This window comes from Malania oleifera, chromosome 10, assembly GCF_029873635.1.
Source record: "Malania oleifera isolate guangnan ecotype guangnan chromosome 10, ASM2987363v1, whole genome shotgun sequence".
In the NCBI taxonomy this organism is placed as follows: Eukaryota; Viridiplantae; Streptophyta; class Magnoliopsida; order Santalales; family Ximeniaceae; genus Malania; species Malania oleifera.
Genome location: NC_080426.1, coordinates 6400716 through 6418530, shown reverse-complemented (window position 1 = coordinate 6418530; position 17815 = coordinate 6400716). Strand labels below are relative to the sequence as shown.

General features: G+C 38.3%; 1 protein-coding gene across 1 annotated transcript in view; it reads left to right on the top strand.

Annotated features, from left to right (window-relative positions):
* LOC131166362 (uncharacterized) overlaps positions 1-17165 on the top strand; it is a 50631-nt gene extending 33466 nt beyond the window's left edge. The window contains exon 8 of the mRNA XM_058124844.1: positions 16702-17165. Within this exon, the coding sequence (XP_057980827.1) occupies positions 16702-16782 (81 nt within the window). The 3' untranslated portion in view covers positions 16783-17165. The remainder of the gene's footprint in view (positions 1-16701) is intronic.
* Positions 17166-17815: the final 650 nt, after the last annotated feature.

The window sequence follows — 17815 nt, the reverse complement described above, 5'->3', positions numbered from 1 at the left end:
CCCAGCTCCCTGTGATCACGAAGCTTTATCACCTTGTCTATCCCTATTCCCTGAAAATTTTAGATAATTTGGGTGAGACACATCTCACTAAGAAGGAATAAATTATTTACAGTGTGTGGCCATATGAGTTCAGTTATAATACACTTTACTTTTCAAACCATCGTTTCACCTGGGAAAATACACTGATATACACATTCTGATAATCATATAAATATACAACACAAGCTTTAAAACCATTTCTTAAATTCGATAATTTCCAACACATATTTACCGCAAAGTTCCTGAGAATAGGGAAGGTTACCCGCTCATACAGGTAGCTTCCCTCTGTCCTAACACGTTATGCAGCCAAATGTGACCAAATCTGATACTTATTAAGGCACTCACCTTACTCAGTAAGCCCTTAGGTGGAGAGTTTCATTTCGCCTTAATTATTGATGTCATTAACTCACACAGTTCATTTCTCATATTTAACATTCTTTATTTCTCAATTTTCATTATTTCTTTCATTTCTCATTTTAGCCAATTTTATCATTCTTTCATTTTTCATTTTCATTTTACTTTCCGGCTCATGAGTATCCTTGGTATCAAATACCAACATCGCGTCTATAACTCATGGTCACCCTAAGGATCTTTCTATCCACGCCATGCTTCCCCCCATGGTCAAGGTTGTGCGGTCCGAAAGCTGGATCTAACCGCGGTTGGCCGACCCGGTTAGATCAAAGTATCATATCACATATCGCGTCTGTAGTACAACTGACCGACCTATAACCCTGATCCGGACTCAGGGGACCCAACAACCTTACGAAATGGCACAGTCGACTGTCACGCCACACGCTCCAAGAGTCCGTGTGGTTGCACTAACACCACTAGCAACGATATTGTGTTCAATATCATAACCATCCATCAGGGTTCACTACCACATACCCGCAATCATTATGCGGTATTGACATTTCATCAATCATATTCCAATATATCACAATTTAATTCAATATAAATATTCTCATCATTTTCTGTACACATTTCATCATCTTGTAATACTATATATCATATTCACGTATTTTCACATTTTCGCAAAATACTCATATCAATAATTTGTACAAACTCATTTCTCATGCACATAATTTCTTCTCACAAATAAATACCACATTTCATTATTTTCCAATATCTGTAATTCACAAAATCTCATTTTTAAGACAAAACATTTCTACTCATATATAAATACCATATTTCATTATTTCTCACTAATCACATCGATAATTTTCATTTCAATATTTTCTCAGAAATTACATATCGTTATATTTTACATTCCAAAATATCACAATTTAAAATTACTCAAATGCTAAATAATTTATCTAATATTTATATTATAATAATTTTCAGACAAAATATCATATGCTCATTTTCACATATTAATTCAAATAGTAATTTTAAAAACACTACTATAATTTATTCTCCTTAACTGATTTACTGAGAGTCTCGCTAAAACCCCAAATCCTACGCCCTTGGTGCCGGAAATTCAACTCTTGAAATTTATATTTTTTCTAAATTAATTAACCTATTTCTCCAAAATAATACCCATCTAACCTTCCCTAGGCTCCATATACCTCAAATTAATATTTAAACTAATATTTAACAGTCATACTTAATTTTCTAAATTTTACCTGCGAGTTCCAAAATTACACCCGCAGCGCTCACCCGAACCCTAAATTGCAAAAATCCTACTTCAACCCCAAATGCTCAATATTTTAGCATTTTTAAATTAATCCTAATTAATTAAAAATAAGCCCCTTAATAACTCCTGTACCTCAAATTTGGGGTTTGGTCCACAACGATCCCACGAGAATTCCTTCCTGCTAGACTTGTAGAGAATCATCCCTAAATTCTCGTGGTGGTGTCCGTTCGTCGATTGAACTTATAATTTGCAAGAAATTAAAGAAAAAGGGAAAATTGTATTACCCCAGGAGATACGTCTATGCCACTCCTACCACCGATCCGCTCCGATAGAAATGACGGCAGTAGAGAATGGAGTCCAGCGGTATCTTCCGATTTTCGATCGGGCGCAAATTCGCCACGAAATCGAGGAGAGAGAGAGAGAGAGTGATTGCGCAGGAAGAAAAGAAGAAGAAGTAAAGGGTGGGGGGGGGGGGGAATCTTTGAATGCAGACGCTTCTTGAAGCTTAAGCTTCATGAAGCTTTGATAGTTTTGTTTTTTTTTTTTTTGTTTTTTTATATACATATACATATATATATATATATATATTATTATAACTTTTACATATATATATATATAAATATATCTAATGTATATTATAGTATTATTATTTAATTAAATTAATTAGTAATTAATTATTTAATTTAGTTTAAATTTTTTATTTTATTATTTATTTTATTTATTATTATTATTATTATTATTATTATTATTATTATTTTCATTCCCAAGCCTATCATTTTCTGGGGTATTACATTCTCCCTTCCTTATAAAAATTTCGTCCTCGAAATTTGCTATTTATCAGTTTTCCATCCTTAAAGAGAAACACCTCAATTTTATTAATTACCCTCACCTACGGTGGAGGAATACCGTGATTTCAATGAGGGTTTTGAGAGATTACAACTTTTCCAAAATTCTCCCAAAGCCATTCATATTTCAAAATTAAAAACCCTATTTATCCTACGTTATACTATACAAATAAAAACTACACAATATTATTCTTTTTACTCTGACTGGCTCAGCTCTAAACTCCACTGAACAAGTGTGGATATTTCTGGCACATCTGATCCTCTAGCTCCCAAGAAGCTTCCTCAACTGCATGATTGCGCCACAAAACTTTTACCAGTGGAATCTTCTTCGTGCGTAACTCCTATTCCTTCCAGTCAAGAATCTGCACTGGCATTTCCTCATAAGCTAAAGTGTCTCTCAACTCCAGTGCTTCATACCTAATCACATGGGAGGGGTCTGAGACGTATTTCCTCAACGTAGAACCGTGGAATACGTCATGGATCCTAGATAGGACCGGCGGTAATGTCAAACGATGGGCAACTGGACCCACTCTTTCAAGAATCTCGAATGGTCCAATATTCCTAGGGCTCAACTTACCTTTCCTCCCGAACCTCATAACTCCCTTCATCGGCGCCATCTTCAAGGACACGTGATCTCCTACGTCAAACTCCAATTCTCGCCGCCAAGTATCTGCATAACTCTTCTACTGGCTTTGCACTGTCCTGATCCTATCTTTGATAAGTCTGACTTTATCCTGAGTTTGCTGTATCAGCTCTGACCCCAATACTTGTTTCTCTCCAACCTCATCCCAGTATAATGGGGATCGGCACCTCCTGCCATAAAGCGCCTCATACGGTGCCATCCCAATACTGGCCTGGTAGTTATACGCAAACTCAACCAGTGGCAAATATTGCATTCAACGACCTCCAAAGTCCACCACACATGCTCACAACATATCCTCCAGAATTTGTATCGTCCTCTCCGTCTGCCCGTCTGTCTGAGGATGAAAAGCTGTGCTGAACAACAACTGAGAACCCATGACCCGTTGCAGGCTCTTCCAAAAACGAGATGTGACCGTGGGTCTCTATCTAAACCTATGGACACGGGAACGCCGTGGAGCCTAACTATCTCCTGGATGTATAACTCAGTCAATCTGTCCATGCAGTAACTAACTCTGGCAAAAAGTGGGCAGTTTTCGTCAATCGATCCACCACTACCCAAATAGCATCCTGTCCATGCAATACCGGCGGCAATCCTGTGACAAAATCCATCACTATATGCTCTCACTTCCACTCAGGAATGTGGAGTGACTGCAATGATCCCGCCGGTCTCTAGTGCTCACCCTTCACTTGCTGGCACATCAAACACTGATCCACAAATTGGACTATCTCCCTCTTCATGTTACTCCACTAGAAAGACTCTTGAAGATCCTTGTACATTTTAATGCTACCTGGATATACAGTATATAGGGACCGATGCGCTTCTTCTAGGATAACCCTCTTGATCTCAGGGTTGGCAGGAACGCATAACCTGGTACGGAACCTCAAGGCTCCATCATCTGAAATGTTGAACTTTGGTTCTTGACCATCCTGTACCTTGCCCATAAACTCTACTAGTTCAACGTCATTTCTCTGGGCCGCTTTAATCCTCTCCTGTAGAGTCGGCTATAAAACCAAGTCAGCAATGAACGTCTGGTGATCGTCCTCTACCAGCTCCACGTCGAGCCTCTCTAAATCCATCTGGATCGGATGCTGAATCTCCACCGAAGACACAGACGAATCCACTGATTTTCGACTCAAAGCATCAGCAACCACGCTAGCCTTTCCCGGGTGGTAGCTGATAGTGCAGTCGTAATCTTTTATTAGCTCCAGCCATTTCCTCTGCCTCATATTCAATTCCTTCTGCGTGAAGAAATACTTTAAACTCTTATGGTCAGTAAATATCTCACACTTACTCCCATATAGATAGTGCCTCCAAATCTTCAATGCGTAAATAATTGCCGCCAACTCCAGATCATGGGTAGGGTAGTTTTTCTCATATTCTTTCAACTGTCATGAGACATAGGCTATCACTTTCCCTCGCTGCATCAACATGTATCCGAGCCCTTTATGGGATGCATCACTGTAAATCACGAACCCCTCTTCTCCTGAAGGAATCGTCAACACAGGCGCAGTGATGAGTCGCTGCTTCAACTCCTAGAACCTCTGTTCACATTCATCAGACCACTCAAACTTCACTTCCTTCCTGGTCAATCTGGTCAGCAGGCCTACCAGTCTCGAGAAGCCCTCAACAAACTTGCGGTAGTACCCAGCCAATCCCAGGAAACTCCTGATTTTGTGCACGTTCTTTGGTCGTATCTAGTCTATTACCGCCTCAATCTTACTCAGATCAACAGAAATACCACCCCTGGATATAACGTGTCCAAGGAAGCTAACCTGTTCCAGCCAGAACTCACACTTCTTGAGCTTCGCATAAAGCTTTTTCTCTTGCAATACCTGAAGTACTATACTCGGATGTTCCTCATGCTCCACTGTGCTCTTCAAATACACCAGTATATCATCAATAAATACTACCACAAACTGATCTAAGTACTGGTGAAAGACCCTGCTCATCAGATCCATAAACACTCCAGGAGCATTCGTCAAACCAAACGGCATAATTAGAAATTCATAATGACTATACCGTGTTCTGAATGCCGTCTTCGAAACATCCTCCGCCCTGACTTTCACCTAATGATACCCAGAGCGTAAATCTATCGTCGAAAAGATCTGTGTCCCTTGTAACTGGTCAAACAAATCATCGATACGCAGGAGCAGGTATGTATTCTTGATAGTCACTTTGTTTATTTCTCGATAGTCGATGCACAACCTCATCGAGTCATCCTTCTTACTCACAAATAAAATTTGTGCTCCTCAAGGCGACACACTGGGCCGAAAAAATTCCTTATCTAACAGTTCTTGCAACTGCTCTTTCAATTGTGCCATTATATACGACGCCTTCGAAATTGGCGCTATCCTCGGAATCAGATCAATAACAAACTCTACCTCACGATCAGGAGGTAGTCCCGACAAATCCTCAAGGAATACATCAGAAAAATTCCTTACCATTGGGATATCCTCCACCTTCAGCTCCCCTTCTGATACTGTCTTCACACAGGCTAAATATCCCAGACAGTCTTCTAATAGCAATCTATGTGCCTAAATAGCAGATAATAACTGAGGTGGGATGCACACACGTGATCCCACAAATCTGTACTTCTGTTCCTTTAGAGGTCTGAATACTACCTCTCTCTAATGGCAATCAATGCTAGCATAGTGGGCAGCTAGCGAATCCATACCCAAGATTACCTCAAACTCATGCATGTCTAAAACTACCTGATTAGCTGACAAAGACCTCCCCTGAATATCCACTAGACAGTCCCTGAGTACCTTTCTACATATCCCAACAGCCTCAGTCAGCGTAGCAACAAACAAACTAATATCTAACTGCTGAGACTCGAAACCCACACAATTTAACATATTCTCGGGCGATAAAAGAATGAGTCGTCCCTAAATCAAACAAGACAATAGCTTTAAATGACAATATTGAAACAGTACCTGTCACCACATCTCCCGCCGCCTCAGCATCTCTCGTTGTCGGTGCATAAACTCGTGTCGGGGCAATATTCCTTTACTGTCCACCTTGAGGTGCCTCATAGCCTCCTCTATATGGTCGAGGAGCAGCCGCTACCGCTGGTGGTGCCTGGCAGTTTCTCGCGATATGTTCAAACTGGTGGCACTGATAGCAGACAACCTCCCTTGCTCAGCACTTCCCTAGGTGCCTCCTCAAACATCTGGGACAAGGAGGGGGCATTTGCCTGCCCTGTACTGCTCGATCTCCTCCTCCCTGTCGTCGTCCCCCTCTGCTATCATATCTCCTCAATGGCCCTCGATTGGGCCCTGCTTGAAAATCAGAAGGCGCGGGCCTCTTCCTCTAGCTCTGGGCTGCTGCACCTTTCTGTATGTTGCTCTCAATCACCGCAACCCTGTCCACTATCATCGAGAAGGTCTGAGCTCGAAAACCTACCACCTGCTTATACAAGTTCTGTCTCAGGCCCCCCTCGAACTTCCTCGCCTTCCTCTCCTCATCTGGCACCATATACAGGGTGAATTGGGACAGTTCAACAAATCTCGCTGCATACTGTTGCACCGTCATCTTCCACCAGCGCTTTGCCTCCCTGGTCAATTTAAATATGGCAAATAACACCCTCTGCTTGTCTGTACATGAGAGGACTGCCAGTATGTCCTTTATGTCCTGAACCCAATTCTATGCTACCAATGGGTCCGCTCCTCCAGCAAAATATGGGGGTCGCATACGCGTGAACTGCTCGATCGTGTAGCTCCTCTCCCCCGAGCTCCTGGCCATCTCAGCCACCACATGTTGAGTGACGCTACGCAATACTGCGTCAGGGTCTGCACCACCCATACTGGAAGGTCCTACCCCATCACCTCCCGCATTCGTGTTACTATTCCTCGGATCCATCCTGCAAAGGAAACAGCTAATCTTAGCATACAATCACTCTCACACAACCCATACACTACAATAACTCATAAATTATTCTTCTATCCACATCCTTAATCCCCATTTAAGATTCAGTCCTACCACCCAGAAACAAGACGCAGCGGTAGTATCCATGGTATTCCTGAAATCGTCACCCCAGGAAAAACACAGAAACAACCACGGTACTCCTGCCTCTAGGCCGCGAAATAGAATCCTAAATTCTCACATCATCCTTTAACAACCACTAACTCACATTTCAATCTACCCATCTCCTATTTCCCTCAAAATCCACTTCTATACTCTGGTATTGCATTCCGCTGTCTACTAAAGTCTATAGAACCTAGCAACCTAGGTTTTGATACCAAACTACGACACCCCGATTTTCGTACAATTTTTTTTCTCAATAATAAATAAATAATCACATGTCATCCATAACATTCACAAATCGGTCACGTCAACAATCCTACTATCATTCATACGACCTGACTCACATTGGGTACCGAGTAAAAAGTCATTTTATTTATAAAACCTAACAGCGGAAGACAGTGTATTTATATCATTCAGAATACAATATCCAAAGTATCTACATACACACATATACATCATTATCACAAACTCAAAAACTACTCAACTCTAGGGGAAATTACACACCCTCTAATCTAAAAACTCACCTTGTGTGTCAAGGTCCTAGCTCCCTATGATCACGAAGTTCTATCACCTGGTCTATCCCTATTCTCTGAAAATTTTAAATAATTTGGGTGAGACATATCTCACTAAGAAGGAATAAATGTGTGGCCATATGAGTTCAGTTATAATACACTTTACTTTTCAAACTATCGTTTCACCTGAGAAAATACACTGATATACACATTCTCATGATCATATAGATATACAACACAAGCTTTTATAAGCTTTAAAATCATTTCTTAAATTTGATAATTTCCAACACATATTTATCGCCAAGTTCCTAAGAATAGGGAAGGTTACCCGCCCATATAGGTAGCTTCCCTCTGTCCTAACACGTTATGCAATCAGAGATAGCCAAATCCGATACCTATCAGGGCACTCACCTTACTCAGTAATCCCTCAGGCGGAGAGTTTCACTTCGCCTTAATTATTGATGTTATTAACTCACACAGTTCATTTCTCATATTTAACATTCTTTATTTCTCAATTTTTATTATTTCTTTCATTTCTCATTTTAGTCAATTTTATCATTCTTTCACTTTCCATTTTCATTCTACTTTTCGGCTTATGAGTATCCTTGGTATCAAATACCAACATCGCGTTTGTAACTCATGGCCAACCTGAGGATCTTTCTATCCACGCCATGCTTCTCCCCATGGTCAAGGTTGTGCGGCCTGAAGGCTGGATCTAACCACGGTTGGCCGACCCGGTTAGATCAAAGTATCATATCACATATTGCGTCTGTAGTATGACTGGCCGACCTATAACCCTGATTTGGACTCAAGGGGCCCGACAACCCTACAAAATGGCACAATCGACTGTCACACCACACGCTCCAAGAGTCTGTGTGGTTGCACTAACACCACTAGCAACGGTACTATGCTCAATATCATAACCATCCATCAGGGTTCACTACCACATACCCGCAATCATTATGCGGTATTGACATTTCATCAATCATATTCCAATATATTACAATTCAGTTCAATATAAATATTCTCATCATTTTCTGTGCACATTTCATCATCTCGTAATACGATATTTCATATTCACGTATTTTCACATTTTTCCAAAATACTCATATCAATAATTTGTACAAACTCATTTCTCATGCACATAATTTCTTCTCACAAATAAATACCACATTTCATTATTTTCCAATATCTGTAATTCACAAAATCTCATTTTTCAGGCAAAACATTTATACTCATATATAAATACCATATTTCATTATTTCTCACTAATCACATCAATAATTCTCATTTCAATATTTTCTCAGAAATTACACATCGTTATATTTTACGCTCCAAAATATCACAATTTAAAATTACTCAAATGCCATACAATTTATCTGATATTTATATCATAATTACACCCGCGGCGCTCACCCGGATCCTAAATTTCAGAAATCCTACTTCAACCCCAGATACTCAACATTTAAGCATTTTAAAATTAATCCTAATCAATTAAAAATAAGCCCCTTAATAACCCCCGTACCCCAAATTTGGGGTTTGGCCCATGACGATTCCACGAGAGTTCCGTCCTGCTAGACTTGTAGAGAATCATCCCTAGATTCTCGTGGTGGTGTCTGTTCGTCGATTGGACTTATAATTTGCAAGAAATTAAAGAAAAATGGAAAATTGGCTTACCCTAGGAGACACGTCTACGCCGCTCCTACCACCGATCCGCTCCGATAGAAATGACGGTAGCGGAGAATGGAATCCAGCAGTATCTTCCGATTTTCGATCGGATGAAAATCCGCCACGAAATCGAGGAGAGAGAGAGAGAGAGAGAGAGAGTGAGTGAGAGAGTAAGTGACTGCGCAGAAGAAGAAAAGAAGAAGTAAAGGGGGGGGCGTCTCTGAATGCAGATTAAGCTTCAAGAAGCTTTGATAGTTTTTTTTTTTTTTTATATGCATATATATCTAATGTATATTATAGTATTATTATTTAATTAATTAATAATTAAATAATTATTTTTTATTTTTTAAATTTATTTTATTATTTATTTATTTATTTATTATTATTATTATTATTATTATTATTATTATTATTCCCAAGCCTATCATTTTCTGGGGTGTTACAACACCCAACAAAGCCTGCTTCACCACTTATAGATTGGTGAGTCTTGGTTCCGTTCTGATGGAAAACAGTGTGGTTTGCAAAGTTATCGGAATGAGGGATATCAGGATCAAGATGTATGACGATGTGGTAAAGATGTTATGTGGGGTAAAGCATGTGCCCGATCTACGGAAGAATGTGATATCATTGGGTGCTTTGGATTGTAACGGGTATATTTACAAGTCCAAAGGTGGGACAATGATGGTGTGTGATGACGTATTGATGGTGATGAAGGGACAAAATATAGCACTATGCACTGTAGGGTAACATAGTTGTAGGTGGAGCTATAAATGAGAGTTTTGAGTCTGAAAATATTGTTTTGTGTAATGTAACCACACACAAAATCGTGGGTATTCTTAACTACATTTGTGTGAATGTTTGGGGACCGGTGAGGGCAGCATCTTGGGTTGGACATGGGTATTTTGTGAGGTTATCATGAAAGGTCTGGGGGTATCTCATGTGACACAAGTTAGAGTCGTTTTCTAGGTGTAACTTGTGGCTGAAGTGGAGTACTGTTGGAATTGGTGTATTCCCAAGAGGGGGGTGAATTGGGTATTTAAAAAATTTTCTCCTAGGTTCAGTTTTAATCACGAGTAGTATAGCACAACCTAGGGTCCGTATAAACAATTGCAAAACCCAACACAATTTAACTGAGCAGATATTTAAAGCAGATACAGCAGGCTCAGTATTTCCCAATCATTCACTATATTTAAAACATGCGCGCACATTCATAGTAAATTTAAATATAAGCATGCATGTGCAAGAATTTAAATGCGGAAACTTAAAAGTGAAGGGAAGAAAGCGAACATAATATATGTTATCGGGGTTCGGCCAATACTGCTTACGTCCTCGCCTCAAGTTCACAAGCAAGAGGATTCCACTAACTTTGCTTACTTACAGGTGGAGCATCACCGATTACAATTACCCTCTCCTTACTGGACAAGGGAATACCCCAGGTCCAATTCACAGGGCTGACCCCAACCTTTACAACCACACCTTACGGTGCAACAAGTCCTCCTAACCAGGTCTGAACTATTCGGTGCTTTCTTAACCGGGTGTAAACAATCCGGTGCACATTACAGGCTAGTGCAATCCTCCTCTGGCGATCACATGTCGGGAATATAACAAATATTCAATAAAATATTTTGTACAATCAAATTGTTTCTAAAAAGCAGATGTGTACAATAATAAAGTCAATGCACTCACAAATGATAAAGATTTACGCTCAAGTGAGATTTATCAAGTTATATGTCAACTCTCAAGAATGTGTGTATATATATATATGTGTGTGAATGAGACCTTTGATTCAATATAGTATATTCAATAAATGAATAATCAAAGGTACTTTGGAAACCCTAAGCAAATATCTCAAAATATTTTATCAAATATCAAACACAATAGATATTAGGGTTTAAGCTTGCAAAAACGTTTATCAAAAATAATATGCAAGCTTTTGATTCTTGCAATAAAGATGCTAAGAATCAAAAGCAAAGATGAGTTCTTCCCAATACAATATTTATCAATGAAATATAATGGGAAAAGTGTTTTTAGCTTACTCTCAAAAATCAAGATCAAACCATGCAAATATGAGAGAGAGAAATAATCTATAAAAATAATGTATAAATGCCCACAAGATTGAGTATTCAATCTACCCTCAAGTTGCAATAACTTTGCAAATGAAGGAGAGGAACACAATTGCACTCTTTCTAAAATATGCAATCAGTAAAGTATGAAAAAGAGTTTTAAACAATATGCTTGCAAAAATGTAGGAGTATGAAAGATTTTAGTACAAAAATATTTCAGAGAAAATTTGCTAATCTCTTTGCTAATCAGGACAAATGAAGGAGTATATATAGAAACCTTCAAAAATATTACCGTTGAGGACACGAGGGTCATTTTGGAAAAGTTTAATTAAAACTAACCCTTGTTTAACACGGTAAAAAATCGCAAACCTGAGAAATTCGGTTGCCCGAAGCTATGGGCCGGTCGCCCGAACAGACACAGTGAATTTGAAAGATCTTGAGGGTTTGGTTTGCCGTGGGAAGTGTTGATTGGCCGAGCCAAGGCGATTTGCAAAACCTTCGTAGGTTCAGTCGCTTGGCCTAAGGTCTCGGTTACCCGAATGGTCAAGCTCGGTTAGCCGGTCAATTTAGATCTTGAGGGCCGGTTTGCCGAGGAAGACGAGTTAGGTTGGGATCTTCGTTCAGGCGGCCGAGGAAGATGTGTGATAAATAGGATGGTCGCCCGAGCCCCTTAAAAAAATATGTAATAAATAACATCAGTCGGCTAAGGTGATTTGAACTTAAAAAGTTCGGTTGACCGGGGCTATTTGAAGATGCATATTTTGCCCTGTTTTAGTCTTTGAACTTATTCAACCATGGTGAATAAGCTATGGCATTTTAACTTTAAGGGGTTTTGGTTCTTATGGCCATTCTATGGTCTTTTGAGCATAAGATTCTATTATTCAAGCGGTGCATTATTACAGACCATAAATATTACAAACCAAAACTTGAATTGCAATTACAATAAAGACAATTGGTCTTCATTCCCTTTTGCTCTTCAAGTGCCAATCATGTGAAATGATCTTTGTGGTCCTTATGACTTTCTTGTGTCCTTACCATCCGTGCATGCTAAGAATTAACCCTTTTCATAAGCTCAGTGAACAGGTAAGAAATAACGTGATTTGTCATTATTAAAATGGGATCGGATTCACAGAGTCAACATTCTCCCCCCTTTTGATGATGAAAAATACAATAAGCAAAAATAGGTAAGTCTAAAAAGACTCTTCCTCAGAATATGCATTCATATAAAATTTAATGTTAATTGTTCAAGCATATTCATAATAGAAGACATCTTAAATAAAATTGCATTCAAGTTTTGACAAATATGCTCAGATACCAAGCATGTACATGGAGATTGTTCCAAAAGAAGTACCCAATTTTGCATACTTCTCCCCCTTTTGGCATTAGCAAAAGTGCTAAAGCCTTTAAAACACATAACTTTGGGAAGAATTTAATGAAATTTCGGCAACATGCTGTTTGAAAGTAGAACATTTCCCAAAAAAAATGTGCATCAAGGACCTGATTTATTGAGTAGGCAATTCCCAGTATGGCACCTTATTCAAATCAAGCATGCATAGTATCCAGTATAGTCTAAGACGATCAATGCAATAAAGATAGTACATCCAATATCCATAAACAAGTATAAAACTGTAATTCATTATGGATAGAAAATACCTTTCTCACTAGATATGATAAAAAAATATGAGAAATCTAAGTTTTCAAAGTCGTAGTATTTTAAGTTAAGTTGCTCCCCCTCAGTTTATGCACTCCATTATCTCTAGATAGCTTCTCTACTGTGCATTAGGTCTAATTCACGTCTAATTTGTATAAATTTGTCCTCTTAAAGAGGTTTTGTGAAAATGTTGGCCCATTGTTCATTAGTGCACTCGAATTCAAGTGTCACATCCCCCTTTTGTACATAGTCACGAATAAAATGATGTCTAATTTCTATGTGTTTGGTTTCGTGAATGTGAGATGAGATTCTTTGAGATATTAATTGCACTAGTATTATCACATTTGATTGGAACCGTGTCATAATGCAATCCAAAATCTATAAGTTGTTGCTTCATATAAAGCATTTGAGCACAACAACTTCTAGCCGCAATATATTCAGCTTTGGCTGTGGATAGTGACTGACAATCTCAAATGAGGTATGCTTAGGGTACCATAATCCTAATTCAACAATTCCAATTAGGTACCTAAGTATTCGCTTAACTACTAACAATGGGACTCCTTAGATGTAGCCTGAAATCTAGCACGCATACAAACACTAAACATAATATCAGGCCTGCTCGCAATAAGATACAAAAGACTACCAATCATATCACGGTAGAACTTGACATCTACCGGTATACCTTACTCATCTTTGTCAAGTTTTGTGGAAGAACTCATAGGTGCTCCTAAAATTTTTCCGTCTTCCATGTTAAATTTCTTGAGTAAATCCCTAACATATTTTGATTGGCAAATAAACATCCCATGTTTAGCTTGTTTGATCTGAAGGCCTAGAAAGAAATTTAGTTCACCCATCATGCTGATTTCAAATTCGTTTTACATGCAATTGGCAAACTCATTACACAATTCATCATTTGTAGTTCCAAAGATAATATCATCAACATATATTTGCACAAGGAGCATATGATCATTTTTAGCCTTTATAAATAGTGTTGTGTCAATTTTTCCTCTTGCAAACCCATTATCTAATAAAAAACCACTAAGCCTCTCATACCAAGTTTTAGGAGATTGCTTCAATCCATACAAGGCTTTTGATAACCTATAAACATGATTAGGATATTTGTGATTTTTAAAACCTGGAGGTTGTTCAATATATACTTTTTCATTAATATAGTCATTTAAAAATACACTTTTAACATCCATTTGATATAATTTAAAGTCTTTAAAAGTAGCATATGCAAGTAATATACGAATGACTTCTATCCTAACCACGGGAGCATGTGTTTCCTCAAAATCTATACCTTCCTCCTGATTATACCCCTGGGCTACTAACCTAGCTTTGTTTCTAATTACTACTCCATTTTTATCCTTTTTATTTTTATAGATCCATTTGATTCCAATAATTGTGTGATCATCAGGTCTAGGAACTAGGGCCCAAACTTTGCTTATAACTCTAGAATAATCATTTTTTTCTTCCTCTAAAGCATACGATTTTCAAAATCTTCTCAATTTTTTTCTTTTCAAGAATAGTATGATAATCTTTTAATTCGTCTAATTGCTTTGCTATCATTTTATTCTCATTTTTCTCGAATGATTTTTGCTTAGATAACTTAACTAGAAATTTATTTATTTTCAATAGAGGGCATACTTTCATCATTAACAACAACACATGATTCATCATCAAATTTAATACAATAATTATTGCATGAATCATTGCAAACATTATCTCGAGATGGTTTTGGGGATCGGGTGTTGGTGAAGTTTAGCATGGTTAGTGTTAAACCTGTCACTGGTACATCGTTGACGAATCTAAGTAACTGCTTACTCAAAGACAAACGGTGATGTTTGGGTCGCATCAAAGGTTTCCTATGCTAGTGCAGTTGGATACTTTGGTACGCAACAGAAGGTTCCGTCAGTTGTGAGGTTCACAGATGAAGACTACACAGGGGCCTTGGATGACAAGAGGCTTGCAACGGGGCATGTTGTGGGAATGCCTAATTGTTGGAAGTCCGAGGTACAGTCTCAAGGTGTGCTGGTTACAACTGGATCGGAGTTCTTGGCAGAGATTGAGACTGCCAAGGTAGCATTGTGGTTCAAAGGATCGTTTAAAGAGTTGGGTGTTCAGTGAGGTGGAGTTCCTGTTACCACAGTCAAGTTCAAGTCTGGCTTGGACTTGGTTTACGTCTCCAGGTGTTAGAGGGGAAGTGGGCCCCGATCAACAGGCCTGGGTGGTGCAGCAGTTATGCTTTTAGAATTCCAAGGTGGTGAATATTCACCAAGGTGGAGATTGTTGGGGATGTGGCTCATATTCATAGCGGATCACATGTATCGGAGATAGCTATGTGAAGCAAGGGATAATTGCATGAGAATTTCAGACAATATGCAGGAGGACCTTGGCTTAGCACAAAACTGTCGATGATTTGGTCAAACTGTCGACGGGTTCCGTCGGTACAATTCACGTATTTTGAATCCGGGGGCTTGTAGATTGGGCTTATCTGGGGATTTTACCTCTGGGGGATCACTATTAATGTAGTTTAGTTTTTCTAGAACTCTTCTATAAGCATTAGATTGTTATATAAACAATATTGTAACCCAAAAATGTAACCTTTGACATTAATCATAGTGAAAATCCAAGTGTTGCTCCCGTGGACATAGGCTATTGCCAAACCATGTAAATCTTGTGTGTTCTAGTTGTGTTTTTGCTTCTTCTTATTATTCTTTGATTGCTTCTTGAGTATATTTCATCACTGAGTGTTTGCATTAGTGGTGGTTGGTTCGTTCGTGATTGATTGTGTGCTTTTGCTGCATGTGTTCAAGTTGAACGGGAACTAGAATTCTAGTTGAACTTGAACTAGAATCAACAAGTTTGGCTTTGCATTTTTGGGGCAAAAAAATTATTGATGGGTTTAGACCAAACCCAAAATGGGTAATGGGTGACCCCAAAAGCCAATTGGACCCATTTGGACTAACAAGCCCAAAAGCCTAAAATAAAAAATGAAAACCCAAAACCCTTCTTAATCATATTGTTCTTACATTCTGTTATTTTTCCCCCTTTTTTTGGATCATATGCTTAACTGATGATTTCTTATTAATAATTTGCTACTAATAAAAAAACAGTAGTTTGTTATATTCTTGCATTTTCAATGATGAAATTAGTTATTATTAGATCTATAATCGTGAATCTTCTTTGAACAAATTATCTGTGATGAAAAGGATTTTCCAGAATCTGTTATGGATGGATCGAAGTTATAATAGCTCAATAAGATTGAAACCGAAACTTTTCGGGGTTTGGTTTCGAAGAGGAAGCTCAATAAGGTAATTGGCCCATTGTGGGCTTCTGCTTTAACCTTCAATGGATTGAAGGGACAACTAGGAAAATGGGACTGCTCCATGTGACATCTCTTTATATATTTCCTTACTCTAATGTAACGAAAACAATCCTCTAAATTGTTCCAAATTGCTTTGGAGATTGAGTGCTTCCTATTTGTCGAAAAATAAGAAGCTTGGCAGATATGCTAGGAGATAGTTCAGCAATTCACTTTGGTGGATGCATATTGAACCATCATGTTGTTTATTTTCATACAAGATGCCTTCTGATTCTTTTCATTAATATGTACTTTTCCAGTTCAATTATGACCTCAGCGCTTATGGATTCAGAGAGTTTTTCAAGCGCCATGGAATACAGACATCATCAGATTCGCAATGAAAATCCCCACCGATGGCAATAAGAGGTGATGTTCTGAAAGATTACACCCTTGCACAAAGGGTCTGACAAAACAAAGGTAGATGATGCCAGAGACAATGTTGTAGAAGAACTTTTCAATGCTTAGGTCGACTATGAAATTTATTACAAGGTAAAGACATGCTTAGGGTGACGACCACTTCTGTGGAGAGTTCATTTTGTCAATAATTAGTTGCCTATGTATTGTTAGATAATCTTTTTGTTAGTGTTAGATAATTAGTTGCCTATTTTGCTTAGGGTCAGGTGACAATCAAAACGCCACATTTAACTTGTTACCACTTTCATTATCAGTTATAACTGCTGGTACTAGGTACCTATTAAAAAAAAAAAAAGAACTTCTGGTGCTAGGTGAATTTGTTTTGCCTTGTTTTGTTCTTTATTGGACCAAGTTATCCTGTTTCTTGAGAGAGTACTTTTAATACAAATAATTACACATTTACTTTAAAAAAAAAAAATTTATTACCATTAATGCTGTTAGTGGCAAATTTTGGATCTTGGATTTAGAATTGAGTGGATTTGGATAAATTTTAATATAATTTTATATTACATCTTATTCAAATTTAATACAAATTAAAATTCAAGTCCTCTTCAAAAATGAAGTAAAAGTGTGAAGAATATTTACTTTGCTAGGGAAAAAAAAATTATGATGAAGATGTGCTTTTAATGCAAAAATAGTGTAGTCTTTATACAAAATTTAAAATAGAGTAGTGCTAACCATCGCGGACTTATGACGGCGCGAGATCACACGGCAACTTGGCAAGTATTGAATAGGTGTAGCGGTGTGGGGCTCTCATTCCATACCTTTTTTTTTTTTTTTGGATTACGCACCGGGTATCCACATGTCCGTTTTACGGTTCATGTGATTAATCCTACGCCCCTTGAAGTTGATCCTACAACTCCAAAGGGAGAGTAAATTTAGGAGTCCAGGGGCGGAAACGAACCCGAGAGGGTTTAAACACCTTACCTCGTGAAAGGCACTCCCGCAACCCGCACTATT